Below are 17,199 nucleotides of genomic sequence, written 5' to 3' on the forward strand. Positions count from 1 at the left end.
CTGGAAAACTCAAAAAACAGTTTTATTTGTTGTTATCTATTGTCCACTGGGGCCTTACTCAGACTTTTGAATCTGGTTTAGTGCTCAGCTCAGATAAAATAATTATTGTGGGTGATTTTAACATCCATGTAACTACTAAACCTCATCCGGTCATATAATCTATTATTAGACTCAATTGACTTTATTCAAAATGTCAAAGAACCCACCCACCACTTTAATCACGCTCTAGATCTTGTTTGAAAATGTTACAAAAACTTGTGACAATCTCACAGATTAATTGTGTGCTGTTTGTTTTAACAGATTGTGATGTTTTCTTGAGGTTAACGATTCAAACAGATAATGGGTGGGATGAGATCAACTTTCCAGGTAACTGTCCAGGTAATGAGAGGTAAGGATGTCTTCCAGGGTAGGTAGCTGTTGGATTGTGATGTTTTGTGAGCTTTTATGACTCTCTGCAGAGTGTTTCTGTGTGCTTCAGTACCTCCTCTCTGTATGCACACTCATTGTTTTTCATAATTCTGAGAAAAAGTCTGAACTTTTGTCTTTACTTGCCTTGGAAAAGAAAACTTATTTACCACAGATCATAACTGTGATTGCAAACGTTGCCAGACAAGACTAGTTAAAAAAAAAAAAGGTTGTGAAAGCAGCCTTCAATTCTAGGTAATTCCGTTCAATTTAACAGCCATACTCATTTAAATATATTTAAATAAAGTTAGTATATAATTTATAAATATTTATAAATATTACAACCATTAAGCACTGTGATCACTGCTGTATCAAAAGAAAATGCCATCTATAATTATCAATATTAAGTCAACATTAATTAACCAAACACAAAAATGCTCTAGTAAACAAATTTGTTAATTCAGAGCAGAATCTTCTTGCTCTGAGGTGAGACTACTAACCACTGCAACACCATGTCTCCCTATTACAGATCTGTGTAAACGCCCCCTCTAGCAAGGCACCTTTTCACCTCTGTAGACCTCTGTTCTTAATGTGCACCACATACTCCCACTTTACTGTTTCACTGCTTTGAGATTCCCACAATATCCTTCAAAGTTCAGCAGGTGTCATATAGGGTATTTTTTTTACTGCAAATGTAAAAAATAGGTCAAATCTTCCTTTAAGGCAACTTTCTTCTGATTGGCTGTGTCTAACAAACCTTAGAAAGTTTTGAACAGTAGGTGGGTGTGGCTACTGTGCTCACATTCTGAGATTAATTATTTATGCCCTCACTAACATCATTAAGATCCAACAGCATGATTCTTTTGCTGACACGGGGCATTCAGAGCAGCCTGGAGTCTGAGCCCTTTGCTCAGAGGGATTATACAGACAGTAACCTCATTAATTGAAACTTAAAATGTGAAATGAATATCCACCATTGTAACAGTATATATAAAGACCTTGTACTTTTTTAGAATAATTTCTTTTATTCCTTGTTTTATACTCCACCACAATGTAGAATTAAATATTGTAAAATTCAGTTTAAACTAATGAATTACTGCCTATGCAAGGTATCTTAGAGCGAGAGGCAGGGTACCCTGGACAGGTCACCAGTCTGTTGCAGGGCTGACACTTAGAAGAGGACAACCATTTGCACCTATGGGCAATTTAAAGTTTCCAGTTAACCTATTCCCACTAACTGCATGTCTCTGGGAGGAAGCCAGAGTACCCAGGGAGAACCCGCGCAAACATGCAAAATCCATACAGGAAGACCCTGGCCTGATGGTAGAATTGAACTCAGGAACTTCTTGCTGTGAGCCAACAGTGCATGTAGATGGGGATTACAGTTAAAAAAGAATTTGCATCTTGGTCCTGTTTTGGACCACAGAGAGCTAATGCTGAAGTGGGTTTTTTTTTTCAAGTCAAGTAAACTTAAGCGAATGGTTTATAGAATAAATGGCGGCACTAGTGGATCTTTTTTTCCCCTGCTGTCTTTACTGGCCTGGTGTGTTCATGCATGCAAGGAATTTAGTGAGTGTGTAGACACAAACATGGCAATAAAGTTGACAAAAGATGGAAGCAACCAAATTATTAATTTGATTATGACACTTAGAAATATAGTCTTTAGTCTATGTCTACTAGCGACTTGATTTTTAAGCATATAGGACAAACAGTTTCTGTATACAGACAGTGCAAAGATCTGAATGTCAAGGTAGCTTAAATAGCACAAACCAGTTTCCCCCTCAACCCCAACCCCCCTTTTAAATTTTTGTGTGGTGTAAATAAGTTTTACTATGTGCTTAAGATATTCACCTTCAATTAACATTCTATTTAAAATAAATAATTAAGGTCAGTCTGAGATTTGAGAAAACAAGTGCAGGTTGAATCTTCTCAGTTTTTCCACATTCAGCCAATTTAATTATAAAGACACATTACTGTATTAAATCAGAGAAACCTGTCAGCAGGCTCATTGGACGTTGGTGTAGGATAACTGGCCATGGCTGTGATGTTTATTAATGAGAAAGCTGTAAAACTGACGAGTCAGACATAGGGCTTGGATTAACTTGCACCTGCAACACAAAGCTCTCTATGGAAAAATACAGTGAAAGCGTAAAATGCACATGTGGTTTCTTTGCAACTTTTGCAATGTGCAAACCCATCCTGTGGGCTAAATTGAACTATTTTGAGGGCAAGCTGTATTAGATGTGGCTTAAACATTAAATAGGTTGTAGGTAGTGTTTAAACACTGTGTTTAAACACTGCTCTGTTGGTATTAGGAGCCAAGAAACTATTGCCTACATCATTAAACCACCAAGGCAGGATGGAGCCATGCTTGCCATCCTATCATCTCGAAGAAGCCTGAACATTCTCCTTTGACATTTCTCAAGACATTTTTGCTCAGAAAAATTACAATTAAATACTTTGTTACTGTACTTTTACAGGTATCTGACTTTACTTGAGTATTTATTTTTCTGACAAATTATTACTTTTACTTCCTACATTTTAACTCAAATGTCGTTGTTTTCTACGGCTCAACAAACATCAGCAAATATCACACAAACTTTTTTATGGAGTTTGTCACACACTGTGTCTGCTTTCTAAATGTACAGCTGTTGTATTTCCCAGAATGAGAGATAAGGTCACTCAGAGAAGGGGAAAGATATAAGAAAGACAGGGTCGGAGAGGAAGAAGAGCAGCTATAGTTAAAGGTAATGTCTGCCCATTGGCATTTAATAAACTGGAAATTTAAAGCTTACATGTAATGTCCTCATTTTTAATCAGGTATTGGGTGTGTATGTTATATTAGATATATATCATATCTGTTATTTTTGTTCACATTGTTAAACAAACTGTAAGTGACTAAGGTATACTAACTTAAGTATTTAAAGGTTGAATGAAAATATTCTGCAGTTTAGTTCAGAATAAACAGATTAGTTTGCTGTACTGTGGTAAATATGCAGTAAGTAACTGTGAATGGTTAATGTTGGGTTACATCAGTTGTAGTAGAAATAATTTTGAATTTAAGTTGACAATATTATGCTTAGATTCATTCTTCTACCAACTTGATATTGTCTAACATAAAGACAGAATAAACAGTACGCTTTCAGCGAAGGTAATGGAAATTAGCCAAGATAGCTTGTGAAATATTAGGTTACATCTTGTTGAAATCAGCTGTGTAAGTCCACAAAGAGCTGGAAACCTCAGAGCAGCACCAGCACATGACAGCTGACCACAGCCAGTACACAAAGAAAATCTGCTGGAGCTCAAAAAAAGAAATGATTATTATGATGATTATATATATATACATATATATATATATATATATATATATATATATATATATATATATATATATATGTATATATATATATATATATAATCATCATAATAATCATTTCTTTTTGTATGTATATATATATATATATATACATACACATGACGTTTAGTTAGCACTGAACAAAAATAGCTGATAAGAAATGCCAGAGCCTGAACTTTTTGAGTAATCGGTACTTTTTAACACGAATATCTGAACTTCTACTTAAATGATTAAAGTCTGCACTTTTTCCTGAAAGTGTTTGAGGTGTGAAGAAGCTTCAGCCGTCGGTCTGTACGCTGATGCTGTTTCCTGGCTGCGTGCGTTTTCACGTGACCCCACGAGCGAGTGAGCCTCAGAGCCAGCGGCTGACACTTAGAGCAAAAGCAAACACAACAAGCAAACTGATTCACTTCGGCAGCGGACGCCTGTAATTTTCGAGGATGTTTTCACTCGGGGAGAAAATGGAGTTTCTCATAGGAAACCCATTTTCAACGCCGGTCGGACAGAGAATCGGTAAGCAGCTGCTTTTTAAAACCGCTCAGAGTTGTGTTCAAGTCGGTTCAGTTTGCTTCCATTTGTATATTTTCCATACTTTTCGTTTTGCTTTTAAAAACTCCGCTAACACGTGACAGTGGCGACAAACCTGTTTACTTACGGCTTTCGCATTTTATTCGATTTATTAATCAACTCCAAATTTGCCAGGAAAAATAAGATAGTTTTTACAGTCAATGACGCAGGAGAGGCGGGATTAATTCCCTTTATTCTTCCACGTGATTGGTCGATATAAATTGAGTGGCAATTCATTTGGCGAATCCGGAAGCCGCTTGGCGTTCCTTCTCACTTCCTTAATCACTGATGTGTTACAGTTTCACACTATGCATAAGTGTCAACAAGTGTGTGCCGTCACACATCTTATGAAGCATCTGCCATTTGCTCGTAATGGCACCGGGATAGTTCTCTTTATCCAGCCACTAAAAGCTCCCACAATCCACTGCAAGTGCAGATGCCTGGAAAGATGTGTAACATCAGGACAGTCATCGGTATTAAGAAAATGTCACACACCCATCTCATGCCTTCCTTCCTCTTATCTCATCCACTCACTTTCTCACATATAAATGTCAGCTACTTCTGAGGCAAATGAGAGCAGAATCAGCTGACAGTCACATGAAGTGGAAGGGAGCTGGGGAAAGAGAGTGGGAGGGAAGGGGTGAGGAGGGAAATGGGAGTAAATGGGATTGGGGAGTGTTGGAAAGGAATGAAGGAGATTTAGAGACTTATGAAGAGCCCGTGTAGGGTGGAGTGGGGAAAAAAGCAGGCTTTGATTGCAAAATAGTTTGGAGGATGCAGGATTTTAGGGGAAACCTTTCTAATCAGCTCAATGCTACAAATAATGAGTTACTGAAACGTTTATCAAGAAAGTGTTATTATATTTTAAGTTTTTTGTTGGGTTAAAAAAAGGGTGGGACCTTTTGGTAAAAGAATATGACCCATATTTTAATTTTTCTGTCAATTTATAGGAAAAATTACTTTAAAGAAAACACAACTTTTTTTTTTATCTTACCCTGGAATTTAAAGTGGTCAGTTTGTCAGACATTGTGTATTGCTTTGTAAGAACTATTCTTCACTTTTCATATTTAATGCTGCACCTGCTTAGTCAACACACAAACAAACGCACAGCTCTCTCGTGTTTGCATCATTACATCCACTGATGAGGATGTCTTCAGTGGATGTAATGTCTTTTTTTCAGGCTACTTTTGTGTCTTGTGGTTAACCAGCTTTAATATGCATGTGGCAGCTGTTTACCTTAGAGTTAAATTAATTTATTTGAATTATAAACCCTGACGTTTAGCTATCTTATAATGGGTAGCTGGATGGGCGGATACGTGTTTTGGCAAGACTCCTGCCTGTGTTGTAAAACTGACTGTCATGCATGTCTGAATTTTAAGAATCATGTGCAGCTCAACTACATTAACGAAGTCTAGTCAGGCAACATTACACTGCGGATTTTTATCTGAAAGCAGTTACATATTTTGAGGTTCTCACCAGTGTTGTCTTCGTTTACGGCTTGAGAAGGCAAAGAGTTAGTTAGAGAAGCATAACTAAATAAGCTGTCAGGGGTTATTTTTAAAACAGACAAAAAGTTCTCATATCTCTGTGCAGGTTTTAGCTGTGCTTTTTTTAGTGTTCTCATGAAGTTCCATATTTTTATTCAGCTTCTGTTACTATTACTGTCCTTAATAAATGGTACTAATCAGTAATTTTATGTGAACAGTGAATGGGATGTCTCTGTGGCATGCACATAGTGTCTCATGTAGGATTTTATCTGTCACATCTTCACTTTTTTGCGTTTTTTTCTACTAAAAGCTCTAAAACCGACTCGACCTAGTCAGCACTAAACAGCAGACAGACACACACTTGGTAATGACCTGGTATACACAAAGGTATATTTAGCATGTGTATTTATGAAGTGTTAATAAGTGTGTTAATAAGATATTAGTCTGCTTAAACGATATCGATTTTACTGTATGTTTCCCAAAACAGGCCTTAAAAATCAGTTAACCCTGGTTTAATCTGTGCTGTTGCTATTTAATTCCTAGCATAATGAACACTACGGTATGCAAATGTGTAAACTGTTTCCTATTGTACCTGATAATCTTTTTTTAAACCCTCCTCGTGAAAGCAGAGCATAAAATGATCACATGGTGACCTTTCTTTTATAAATATAGATCATTGGTTCACATTTTTGTCTTTTGCATTATGATAAGTAGACCTTCAAGTCTGGTCTGTGAAACAGAAATATTGAACCCTTAAATGTGTTGTGTTATGTCTTCTGTTTACTGTGATTTTCAGATATTCCAATTTCAGTATTATCATATTAAATGTAGTTTGATCTCATTCCCTTACTTTTGACAGAGCAAGCGACCAATGGATCGCTACAGTCGGAAGACTGGGGGCTCAACATGGAGATCTGTGACATCATCAATGAGACAGACGAAGGGTAGGGATGATGTTATTTGCTATGTTGGGGTGTTTTTGGTCTGTCAGTGAAGCACACATGCAGGAAGAGACAACAGTTGTTCTATTAATTCCTTATTTCTTGTTTTCTCTGCACAAGTCACATCGAAGTCAAACTTGTTATTACACATGCTCACTATATAATATTTTTAGCTTTGTTTATAATAGTATTAGTAATAATAAATGACACAAACTAATAAAAAGTTTAAATTTGTTTTTTTAATAACTTTAAGAGATAAATAGCAAAGGCAAGTTAGGTAAGCATGTCTCCATGTTTTGCTTTTGCATCACTGTGTCACTTCCTTTATGGGTTTGTTGCTACTTTCGGTGCTGGTTGTCACCATTGACCTACTTACGTCTAACACTGTCTTCTAGTTAATTACGCCCGTTTTCTGCTGAGAAAGCCTCTCTTGACACATGTTTTTCTGAAGGTTTCCTGTTATAAGGGACTTTTTCCTCCCCACTGTCACGAGGTACTCACGATGGATAGTTTAATTGTTGTATTATAGGCTCTTTACCTTCCAATATCAAACACCTTAAGAAGACTGGGCCATAGAAATAAAATTAATGAAACTGAATTGAAAGTAGTTAATTCAGAAGAGACAGAACAGGTGAATAGGGTTAAAAGTGTAGGTTACCTGTCCCAGTTAAGACAGTTATATTTTTTGCTTTGCTAGTTTTTACCCCTCAGCTGTAAAAGGCTAATGGGGTATTGTTGAGCTCATCCCAGCTGTCATGTGGCATGAGGCGGGGCACACCCAAAACAACAATGAACCTAACATACACGTTTTAAAGCTTTCGTGAGATTTTAAAGGAGGAAAGATTTTAACATTTTATGTTGTCAGTGTTAAAGGTTTTTGTCACTGCATATATACTTGTGGTAGCAGATAGTCAGAAAAAAATCAATTTTCACCATGTCAATGGAAGTACAAACTTCAATTGATGTAAGTGCGACTGAACTGAAGATTTACAGTTTACAGATTAAAAAATTAGCTAACAGATATGACCATGAAACTGTGAAATTATGCAAATAATTTTCAAACATGTACTTATTTCATATATTTAGTTATTTGTCCACTATAAATAACTATATATATAGTTGTGCCCACTAGATAAGCTGTGGAGAAGTAAACACTAGCATGTGCATTTTCTTTGCACTCATGTTGAAAAAACAGGTTAAAGCAGCAAAAGAAAATATCTAAATTCTCCATTGCAAAATAAGTTGTTATGTATACTTTTGCCAGAGAAAACCCATTTTTAATTTAATAATCTACAGTCTTTTGTTAATGACTTATGTTGCATATTTTAATTTTTAAACTTTAGTATGGATAAGTAAACAAACATCATGTGATGCTTTTCCCCAGGCCGAGAGATGCTGTTAAAGCCATTAAGAAGAGAATAGTAGGAAACAAGAACTTCAGAGAGATTATGTTTGCTCTCACTGTGAGTAATTGCCTGTCAAAGATTGTATGTTTTTCTTTTTGTGTTATTTGTTCTGTCATGGCCTGTCAGATGTGAGAGGAATATTTTGCAGGTCAAAATGATCTTTGTCCTGGTTGGCTGTGATCCAAGAGGAGATGATTTCTGTGTTTACTTGTGCAAGTAGCTCAGTTAACTCGGGTCTTAGTTAACCCATTGATGTCATGCTAGAGAGAGACTTTCATTTTTGGTGCAATCACATTTTTTAAATATGTTACGTGTTGTATTGATTGTTTTTCACTCTCATATAGGTTCTGGAGACGTGTGTGAAGAACTGTGGCCGTCGTTTCCACGTTTTGGTTGCCTCACAGGAGTTTGTTGAGGGGGTTTTGGTTCGTTCTATTCTGCCCAAAAATAACCCGCCCACTATCCTCCATGACAGGGTCCTCAGCCTCATACAGGTATGTACATGACCCAGTGTTTGTGCACAAGTGCAGTGGTGTCAAACCCTACAGCCTGGGGGGCAGAATCGGCCCAGCAAAGACTCAAATCCGGCCTGCTGGATGGCTTTGGAAAATTTAAAGGAGGGCATCAATTTTTTGACTCTTTTGAAGCTTTCCAACCCCACCACCCCCACAGCCACTTATACTACACCAAAGTATTTAATCAGAATCAGGATACTTTAATAATCCCAACAGACTAAACTAATTAAATAATACAATATATTGCAAAGTTTAAGGAATAGCACTATTATATACAAATCGCTCAATTATAAATATCAAAGATATTACAGAGAATATTACTCAAGATCAAAATGGGCTGTATGTGGTCCTCCATGTAAAATGAATTTGACATCCTGGCACTAGAGCTTTAGCTTAAGATGATTTGTATAAAAAAATCAATTGCCACTGTTTAATTTATTAGTCAATTCAAATTAGACAACCTAACAGAATTGCTTTTTGCTTACATCGACTTCAAGTTAACTTAAAGAGGTCCAAATATTTACATTGTGAGGCTGGAAGCAGTCTCACAGACTCTGTTATGTCTATGGAAATGTGCAACAGTGTTATCTTAAATGCTCACAATCCAGGTGACTACATTGATATGTACACTCCCCTGCTACATGGTCAGAGTTCTTGTGGGTAATCATAAACAAAGACCGCTAACATTAACATAGTCTCAGGCTTAGAAATGCTGTAGGACAGTACACTTCTGTTCTCTGCATGTTGCCTTTTATGTGTTGATCTATGTGCCACTGGATGCAGATTTAGGGGTCAGTCATCTCTTTACAATCTGTTACATGCTCTCTTTCATCTTCAGTCATGGGCTGATGCATTTCGAAGCTCTTCCTCCCTGGCGGGGGTGGTACATGTATACGATGACCTAAGAAGACGAGGTCTGGAGTTCCCCATGACAGACCTGGATGCTCTGTCCCCCATTCACACACCAAATAGGGTGAGACTATCTTCCAGTGAAAAAACAAAAGACCACTTGAACGTTTGGATAGTTATTGTACCGTACCTCTCTGACAAATCTTGCAGAGCACCCCAGAAAATGGAACCGCTGAGATGCCCCCTGTCACTGCTCCTACAATTGAGTCACAACTGGAAGCTGCTTCAAGTATTTCCAGTCAGAATACATCACCTTCATTTCAGCCCAGTGAAGGACCAGTCTCACTTACTGCAGAACAGGTTCCACTGACCAAAAACACCTCTCATTGTATATAGACTGTTTCTGTATCTGAAAATGGCTTATCTTATTTTCATGTAACATTAATGCATCACTGTGGCCTTTCTAGCAGTGTTTGACTGCTTTTTGTATTTTTCTCTAATCTAGGAGCAGAAGCTGCGAAGTGAGCTCGATTTGGTGAGAGGAAATCTCAAAGTGATGTCTGAAATGCTAAATGAGCTACTCCCTGGACAGAGCCAGCCAGATGATACACAGCTGCTACAGGTCTGTGTGTGTGTGTGTGTGTGTGTGTGTGTGTGTGTGTGTGTGTGTGTGTGTGTGTGTGTCAGAAGTGCCTTTAGGAGCTGTGGACTGTGAATATAGTGTATTTGCTGTTGCCAGTTTAAGGACCTAAATTGTGTTCTAAAATCAATGCACCATATAATTTCCTTACAATGTTCTATTGTTGTACATTTGTGGTATTTCATCCATCCATTTATTTTCAGCCACTTATCCAAAGTCGAATTGCAGTGTCAAAAAGCTTAGAAGGAAATTGCAAAATATCCTATTCCTTAGGAACATTTTCTAGTCCCTGCTGGGAATAAGTTCTCAGTCTGCACTACCTGGGTGAGACTGAAAAACCTCTAAAGGGGAGTGTTCAGGAAGCATCTTTATCATATGCTGAACCACACAATTCCTTTTTGACACAAAGAATTGTCACCTTAACGTGGTTGAGGGGTTTCTCTGCTACTGTGATCCTAGGAGCATAACTTGGACACATCTGAGCTCCACCACTTTAACGTTGTAATGATGTATACTTTATTGATTCCTGTGGCGAAATTCCTCTCTGCGTTTAACCCATTCACTCAGTGAAGCAGTGGGCAGCCACCAATCTAGCGCCCGGGGAGCAGTGTGTAGGGACAGTACCTTGCTCGGGGGTACCTCGGGGAATCCAAACCCCCAACCTTCCGATCATGGGGCCACCACTCTACCTACTGAGCTATCACTTTGGCCACTCCTTGAGCCAAATTGGATGGGAAGCTCACTGCTGAGTGTCCAGTGGCCTAGCCTTAAGCCATGGGGCCCAGCCATTCACAGCTCAAATGGGCCCACAGAGATTGGCTTTGAGGTTGGATGCATTTTGAAATGTGTGGGGGACAAAGGCAAGGACCTGGGCACCATGACCCCCGCATTATAGACTCTGGTGATATTGCTAATTGCTGAAAGGCAGTTGCACTACTCAAAAGCTTATGGTGATGATGAACTGGGTGTTCCTCCAAGAGGCAGTCAAGTGTGTGTTGAGTGGCCAGGGAGGCGTTGGAGCTCCCCACTTTTATGCCCCTTTTCTACATTTACTTTTAGGTCACAGATAACAATATCCACATTTCAATCAGTCCTGTCCACTGTAAGACATTATTTGTGAAAAAAGACAAACATAAAATTTTTTGTATATTATTTCACATAGTTTAGTTTCTGTTGTGACGAGACCACATTAGATTACAAACACTGACTGAAAGGTTTCAGAGGTGTTTCAGGTTTTAGAGTGATTGTTTTCCATCCTTTAACGTCACCAGTCTGAATCTAAATTAATGTTTAGCTTTATTATTTTGTTTTTACTGAAGTGCACGTTTGCTTTGATGTCTCATGCCGCCTGTAAAACTGTTGCCTTTAGTGTTATCTAAGTTTAGAGCACGACTCATGTTGTTGTCAATGGATTAAAATCAGGATGAAAACAAAACATGAAAGTAATTTTTGATGTAGCAGGATAATACCAATGACTGAAAATTATCTATTTAAAATCACTCCATCATTTGGCGACAAAATAATTTGATTTTTCTTTCCTCCTCTGTCCAAGCAGCAGCTGTTCTCCGTCTGTAAGAGCATGCAGACTCGGGTGGTGGAGCTCATCCCTCAGCTGCTGGATGAAGGATTTATTGAAGAGCTGCTCGTGGTCAATGATGACCTCAACAACGCCTTCATTCGCTATGAGAGGTGCATGTTTCAGATTTTATTTGTAAGGCAGTGTTGGGATACAACCACAGTGTGCTCAAAAGTGTGCTGCATTGTTTTTTAGGTTTGACAGATTGAACAAGGCACAGATTGCTAATACACAACAGGTAAAAGATCCTCTTGTTTAATTTTCTTTAACATGACATGTGCTGCACCGTGTGTCTGAAAATAGTAAACTGTCATTTAAGCAATGAGTATAAGCTCTCACCCACTTTTCAGAGCTCTTCAACAAACCTTATCAACCTCAGTTCTGAGCCTTCCACTGTCAGACAACCAGCTGTCATTTCAACAACCAGCCAACCAGCCACCAGCACCAGGACCAATCAGCAGCAATCAGCCAATCACAGTCAGTAAACTTTGAGTAACTTTGAGCTTCTTTCCGGTTCAGTTCAAAAAACACTGTCTTTTCCTCATCACGTTTCTTTGAAGTTGTTGGGAAAACAACCACGTAGAAAATGGGAACTATGATACTTAGAAAATCTGATTACATTCACACATTTAGGCGCTTCTGACATAGTGAAACTACAATTCAAAAAAGGGCATTTTGGTTACTTTGCCCTGTATGTTTTTACAAAAACAACCAGTGAAAAATGTGACTTTGTTACCTAAGTTCGAATTTTAAAGAAAAGGGAGTAAATTGAGTGTAAAGTGAAATCAAATGGTTCTCACACTAGTTGCTGATCTTGTTCATATATCACTTCTCTTTCTGCTGGAGAGATGTTCCAGTATAACCCTTGTTTTACTGAGGCTTCCTGTGACTGAAGTCAATTTAATTAATTATCAATCTAAAGACTAGAAATACAGCAATGGACATTTGTCTGTGTAGTTTCTTAGACGTCCAGGTCATGGCATTCCCAGGAGCTTGGAACAAAAGCAACTGAACTTTTAAAAAAACTGTAAAGATGTTTCACCTCTCATCCAAGACGCTTCTTCAGTAATAAAACCAAAAGGTGGAGAGTCCCAGGTATTGATATCCTAGTTGGGGTTGTCCCGTGGGAGGGTCGTTAACCCACTATTAATCATGTACATTATCACATGAACCAAGGTGTGAAAAAAGGCGTGGGTCATTATCACCGGAGGTTTCGGGTGAAACCATTGTGAGACGTTGCCTTACGCTATCATGTGGTCTATTGACGTCACCTGACACAAGACGTGCGTGGAAGTTGAGCCATCTGGGAAGGGATTTTATGATTTCATTGTAAGTGGGTGACAGTTGGTGTCATAAACCACCCCATGCTCGTTCACAGTGGACATAGAGGGCGTCTTTTGCTCCTCTTTCAAACCATCTGTCTTCTTGGTCCAAATGTAAACATTGGCATCTTTGAAAAAGTGACCTTTATCTTTTAGATGCAGATGTACAGCTGAGCCTTGTCTTGTTGAGATAGCTCCTCTATGTTATGCCATGTTTCTATCCACTGAGTTGATGTGAAAAATGAAGGGTTGGAGTAGGTGAAAGGTGGAACCTCTTTATGAAACTCCAGTTGTTTTTTCCCCAAGCTCAGAAGAAAGCAATGAACATAATTAATGCAAACTGAAATATTGCAAATCTGAAAATCCCTGTGATCATGATTACAATTAGTTTTAGGATCTTAATTCAAAGAGCTTCCTTTTAAATAGTGTATATAAATCTGTGTTCCTTAGGCAAGGTGTTAACTTCATAAGAAGCAGATCTTACTGCAGCAGCGTGATGCTCATACTTCCTGTGGGTTAAACATAGCCTGTTGGTGAAGTTTCATAACATATCATCAGGTTATGATATGAAATGATAAACATCCTAACAATGAACACTTACATAATATTCTGCATAATAATCTGCATTGTTATTGTTTTGGGGAACTGTTGGATAGTGTGTCGCTGAAAGAATTTTGGGAGGGCATTAGCTCCTTTCCTTTCATAAAGAAAAGGAGATAATATTGAATAGAAGTAATACAGGAAGTGCTGAATCACCTTTTTTAGTGTTTACAGTTTCCGAGCAGATCTTTTAATAGCAGCTCTATAGAAGCCTCTGGGTAATTGTGCTCCTTGAGCAAAATTGATTATTCAGCCGTAGCGTTTGTCTTATGATTGGTAAAAACAGGATGCTGTGGAATGAACGTCACATGGGCAGGGAATGTTTAAAAATGGTCAAATTTAATACAATTTTGTTTTTCTCTAAAGTTATACCACAATTTTAATTAACAGCAATTAGATAACAAAGTCAATAAAATGAGGACTTCTGCATTGCAGATGAAGAGGAGGAATTTGACATGTTTGCCCAAACCAGAGGCAGCTCTCTGGCTGACCAGAGGAAAAGGTGAGTGTTACTTACTTATGATGGATATAAATGATATCATCACCCCTTATGCGTTTTATATGTTAGGGATCTGCATGCCACTGATAACAAATTGATTTATTAATGTTCTAGATAATGAATCACATTTATACTTATCAAAACAATACCTTAAGGCCCTGACAATTACAATCTTCCTATCAGAGCTGTGTTTCATTTCTTAACATTAAGCTAAGTTTTGAATTTTGGACAGACTGTAAGCAAATACACTTTATTAGAAACACAGAGCCTTTAACAAAGACCTTTCCAATAAGGAAACCCAGCGACCTTGTCACCATTTATATTTAACAACTAGTAAATGATTTAGAGCAGCAGTCCCCAACCTTTTTTGCACCACGGACCAGTTTAATGTCACACAATATCTTCACGGACCGGCCTTTAAGGTGTCGCGGATAAATACAACAAAATAAAATGATACGAGCAGGACAAAAACTGTGGTATTTTGTAAATATAATAATAAATGCAAATTCACTGTTTAATTGTGTAACTTTATTAGCAGCGTCTTTCCTGAAATGCGCCAACAACATTGAGAGTAACATCCTCCTCTCTGCCCCTAAATGCTCTCTGGTCGCTATGGTAACATGTAAATATTTCTTTCAAAGTAAGACACACAACTACAACACGGCAAAAGACGCAGGGAAACAGAGTTAACAATAAAAACCCTGAAAACCATAAATTTCACACCAAGCCTCAACTCTTGCGGCACGGTACCAAACGACTCCGTGGCCCGGGGGTTGGGGACCGCTGATTTAGAGGATTGTGTGGGAAAAGCCCAGTAGATCAGCAGTTTCTGAAACACATAGAGCAGGGGTCTCAAACTTAAATTAGCTGTGGGCCACTGCTGGCACTGTCATCTCATGTGAGGGCCACTTTAGTGTTCACGTAGTACAAAACCCCCCAAATAAACAAACAAGAAAAAGCCCACAAATATTTCCGAAAATGTAGTGTTTTGTTTGTTTTTTAAAATTTCTAATATTTTATAACAAGACAAAACTGCAAATGTGAATGCAATATTTTTTTTCACCCTTAACTAACTGAAGCCATTTAGTTAATTGAACTACCAAGTAATCAAATTGGTACTCTCTTTCTGGCCAAACACGTGGCAGCACTTCTGCTATAATCTAGTCTAATCTAATCTATAAAAAAAATCTATACATTTTTTTGGCTGCTAGTGAAAATTGTTTTCTTTACAAATAATTCTCTCACTAAACTAACAAAGCCAATCCCTCAACATGTTTGTAGTTTCTGTTCATAATGCCTTCATATTAAATAATTTTTTGCTTTTAAAAAACAACTTATTTTAACATTACTCCTTAACAAAAAAGTAATTTCAACGGCCAAATTCCATTATATTTCTTCATGTCAATGTACAGGCCGCAAGCAGGGGGGACGTGGGCCACAAGTGGCCCCTGGGCCACGAGTTTGAAACCCTTGACCTAGAGCAGGGGTGGGCAACTCCAGGCCTCGAGGGCCGGTGTCCTGCAGGTTTTAGATGTGTGCTTGATCCAGGACAGCTGATTCAAATGGCTAAATGACCTCCTCAACATGTCTCGCAGTTCTCCAGAAGCCTGGTAATTAATTAATCATTTGATTCAGGTGTGCTGACCCAGAGTGATATCTAAAACCTGCAGGACACCGGCCCTCGAGGCCTGGAATTGCCCATCCCTGACTTAGAGGAACCCATCTGGTACCAACAGCCATGCATTGTTTAAAGTCACTTAAGTCCCCTTTCTCCACCGTTCTGATGCTTGGTTTGAACTTCAGCCTACTTGTCTACACGCGTAAATGCAGTGAGTTGCTGCTATGTGATTGGCTGATTAGACATTTACAATAACGAGCAGTTGAACAGGTGTACCTAACAAAGTGTCTGAGTGTATTTTCTATGTGCTGTATATGCCTGATCTGTGTGTGGTTGTGTGTGTTCAGTGTTAGGTATGAAGATCCAGGAGCTGTAGAGGGCCTGGCTGGAGCTCTTGATACCAGGCTGCAGGTCACAGGAGGAGGGTGTACAGCAACAGTAAGATGCAGCTGGATTTTGTTTGGAGTAATATCCCTGTTTTAATATTACAAATAAATAAAACTCAGGGTCATTTAATTTCTTTTAGATTCCGCCAGCGACAAACTCTATGCAGAATGATATTGACAAATGGTTATCTTCTGATGTGGTAAGAGAACACATCTGTGTGGATGGATAGATAGTAACATCAGGGTGATAATAGCATGACATAATCTTTATTCTTTGTCTACGAAAAAGCTGGAAGAGCAGTCTTCAGTTTGCGAGGGAGTTTCCAGTGAAGGTATGTCTGGTCCTGTCGCTTCTTTTGAGTAATGATAATATTTTCAGACACACACAAATATTAAATTATATGTGTCACCATTTCAGAGTTTGATAAGTTCCTGGAGGATCGGGCGAAGGCGGCAGACTACAGCAGCCAGACGATTCTCAATGTGCCATCTTCCACACCCAGACGGCCACCACAATCTAGCCAGCAACAGGATAGCACACATGATCATCTGTTCTCACTCTGAGTGTGTGAATAAGCAAGACGACAGGATGGAGGTCAACACAGGAGTATCACAAACTGAAATATGGTTACATTCACACGTATAGTGTGCCAGGTCGGGTTTTTTCTAAAGGACACACACACACACACACACACACACACACACACACACACACACACACACACACACACACACACACACACACACACACACACACAGATGGAACCTGACACTACAGAACTGCTAATCAATCAGCTTGTTTCATAAATGCTGTTGTTAATTGCTCTGTTAATTCTGCTGTTTGTTATCTGTATGTGCGTATATACAATTTTATGTGACTGTATTTATATGTAATATTATAACATGGGAGTAAACTGGATGTTTAGTATGATGCAGAAAATATACTTGATATTACACCAAATGTGCCTTTGATCCATAATGCTGATTTTGTGTAGATGAAAATAAATGGGGCATTTGCCCCATGAACATTTTT

General features: G+C 38.4%; 1 protein-coding gene across 1 annotated transcript; it reads left to right on the forward strand.

The window, feature by feature from the left end:
- Positions 1 to 4,070: 4,070 nt before the first annotated feature.
- LOC146384958 (target of Myb1 membrane trafficking protein) lies at positions 4,071 to 17,196 on the forward strand. Its single transcript, XM_084930452.1, has 15 exons — positions 4,071 to 4,273; positions 6,674 to 6,758; positions 8,140 to 8,218; positions 8,506 to 8,655; positions 9,515 to 9,649; positions 9,736 to 9,885; positions 10,031 to 10,147; positions 11,721 to 11,854; positions 11,937 to 11,979; positions 12,092 to 12,218; positions 14,099 to 14,165; positions 16,128 to 16,218; positions 16,307 to 16,366; positions 16,456 to 16,498; positions 16,585 to 17,196. The coding sequence occupies exons 1-15, from the start codon at positions 4,201 to 4,203 to the stop codon at positions 16,728 to 16,730; spliced, it is 1,500 nt and encodes a 499-aa protein (XP_084786578.1). The 5' UTR covers positions 4,071 to 4,200; the 3' UTR covers positions 16,731 to 17,196.
- The last annotated feature ends 3 nt before the right edge of the window (positions 17,197 to 17,199 follow it).

Source organism: Perissodus microlepis, chromosome 6, assembly GCF_051167445.1.
Source record: "Perissodus microlepis isolate ML-2025 ecotype Zambia chromosome 6, ASM5116744v1, whole genome shotgun sequence".
NCBI lineage: Eukaryota > Metazoa > Chordata > Actinopteri > Cichliformes > Cichlidae > Perissodus > Perissodus microlepis.

What these genes read in the sequence shown, in the direction of transcription:
- LOC146384958 (XM_084930452.1), top strand. Translation starts at nt 4,201, where the DNA reads ATGTTTTCACTCGGGGAGAAAATGGAGTTTCTCATAGGAAACCCATTT. An exon ending in GCCGGTCGGACAGAGAATCG is followed by an intron (nt 4,274 to 6,673) that starts GTAAGCAGCTGC and finishes TACTTTTGACAG; the next exon opens with AGCAAGCGACCAATGGATCG. An exon ending in TCTCACTTACTGCAGAACAG is followed by an intron (nt 9,886 to 10,030) that starts GTTCCACTGACC and finishes TCTCTAATCTAG; the next exon opens with GAGCAGAAGCTGCGAAGTGA.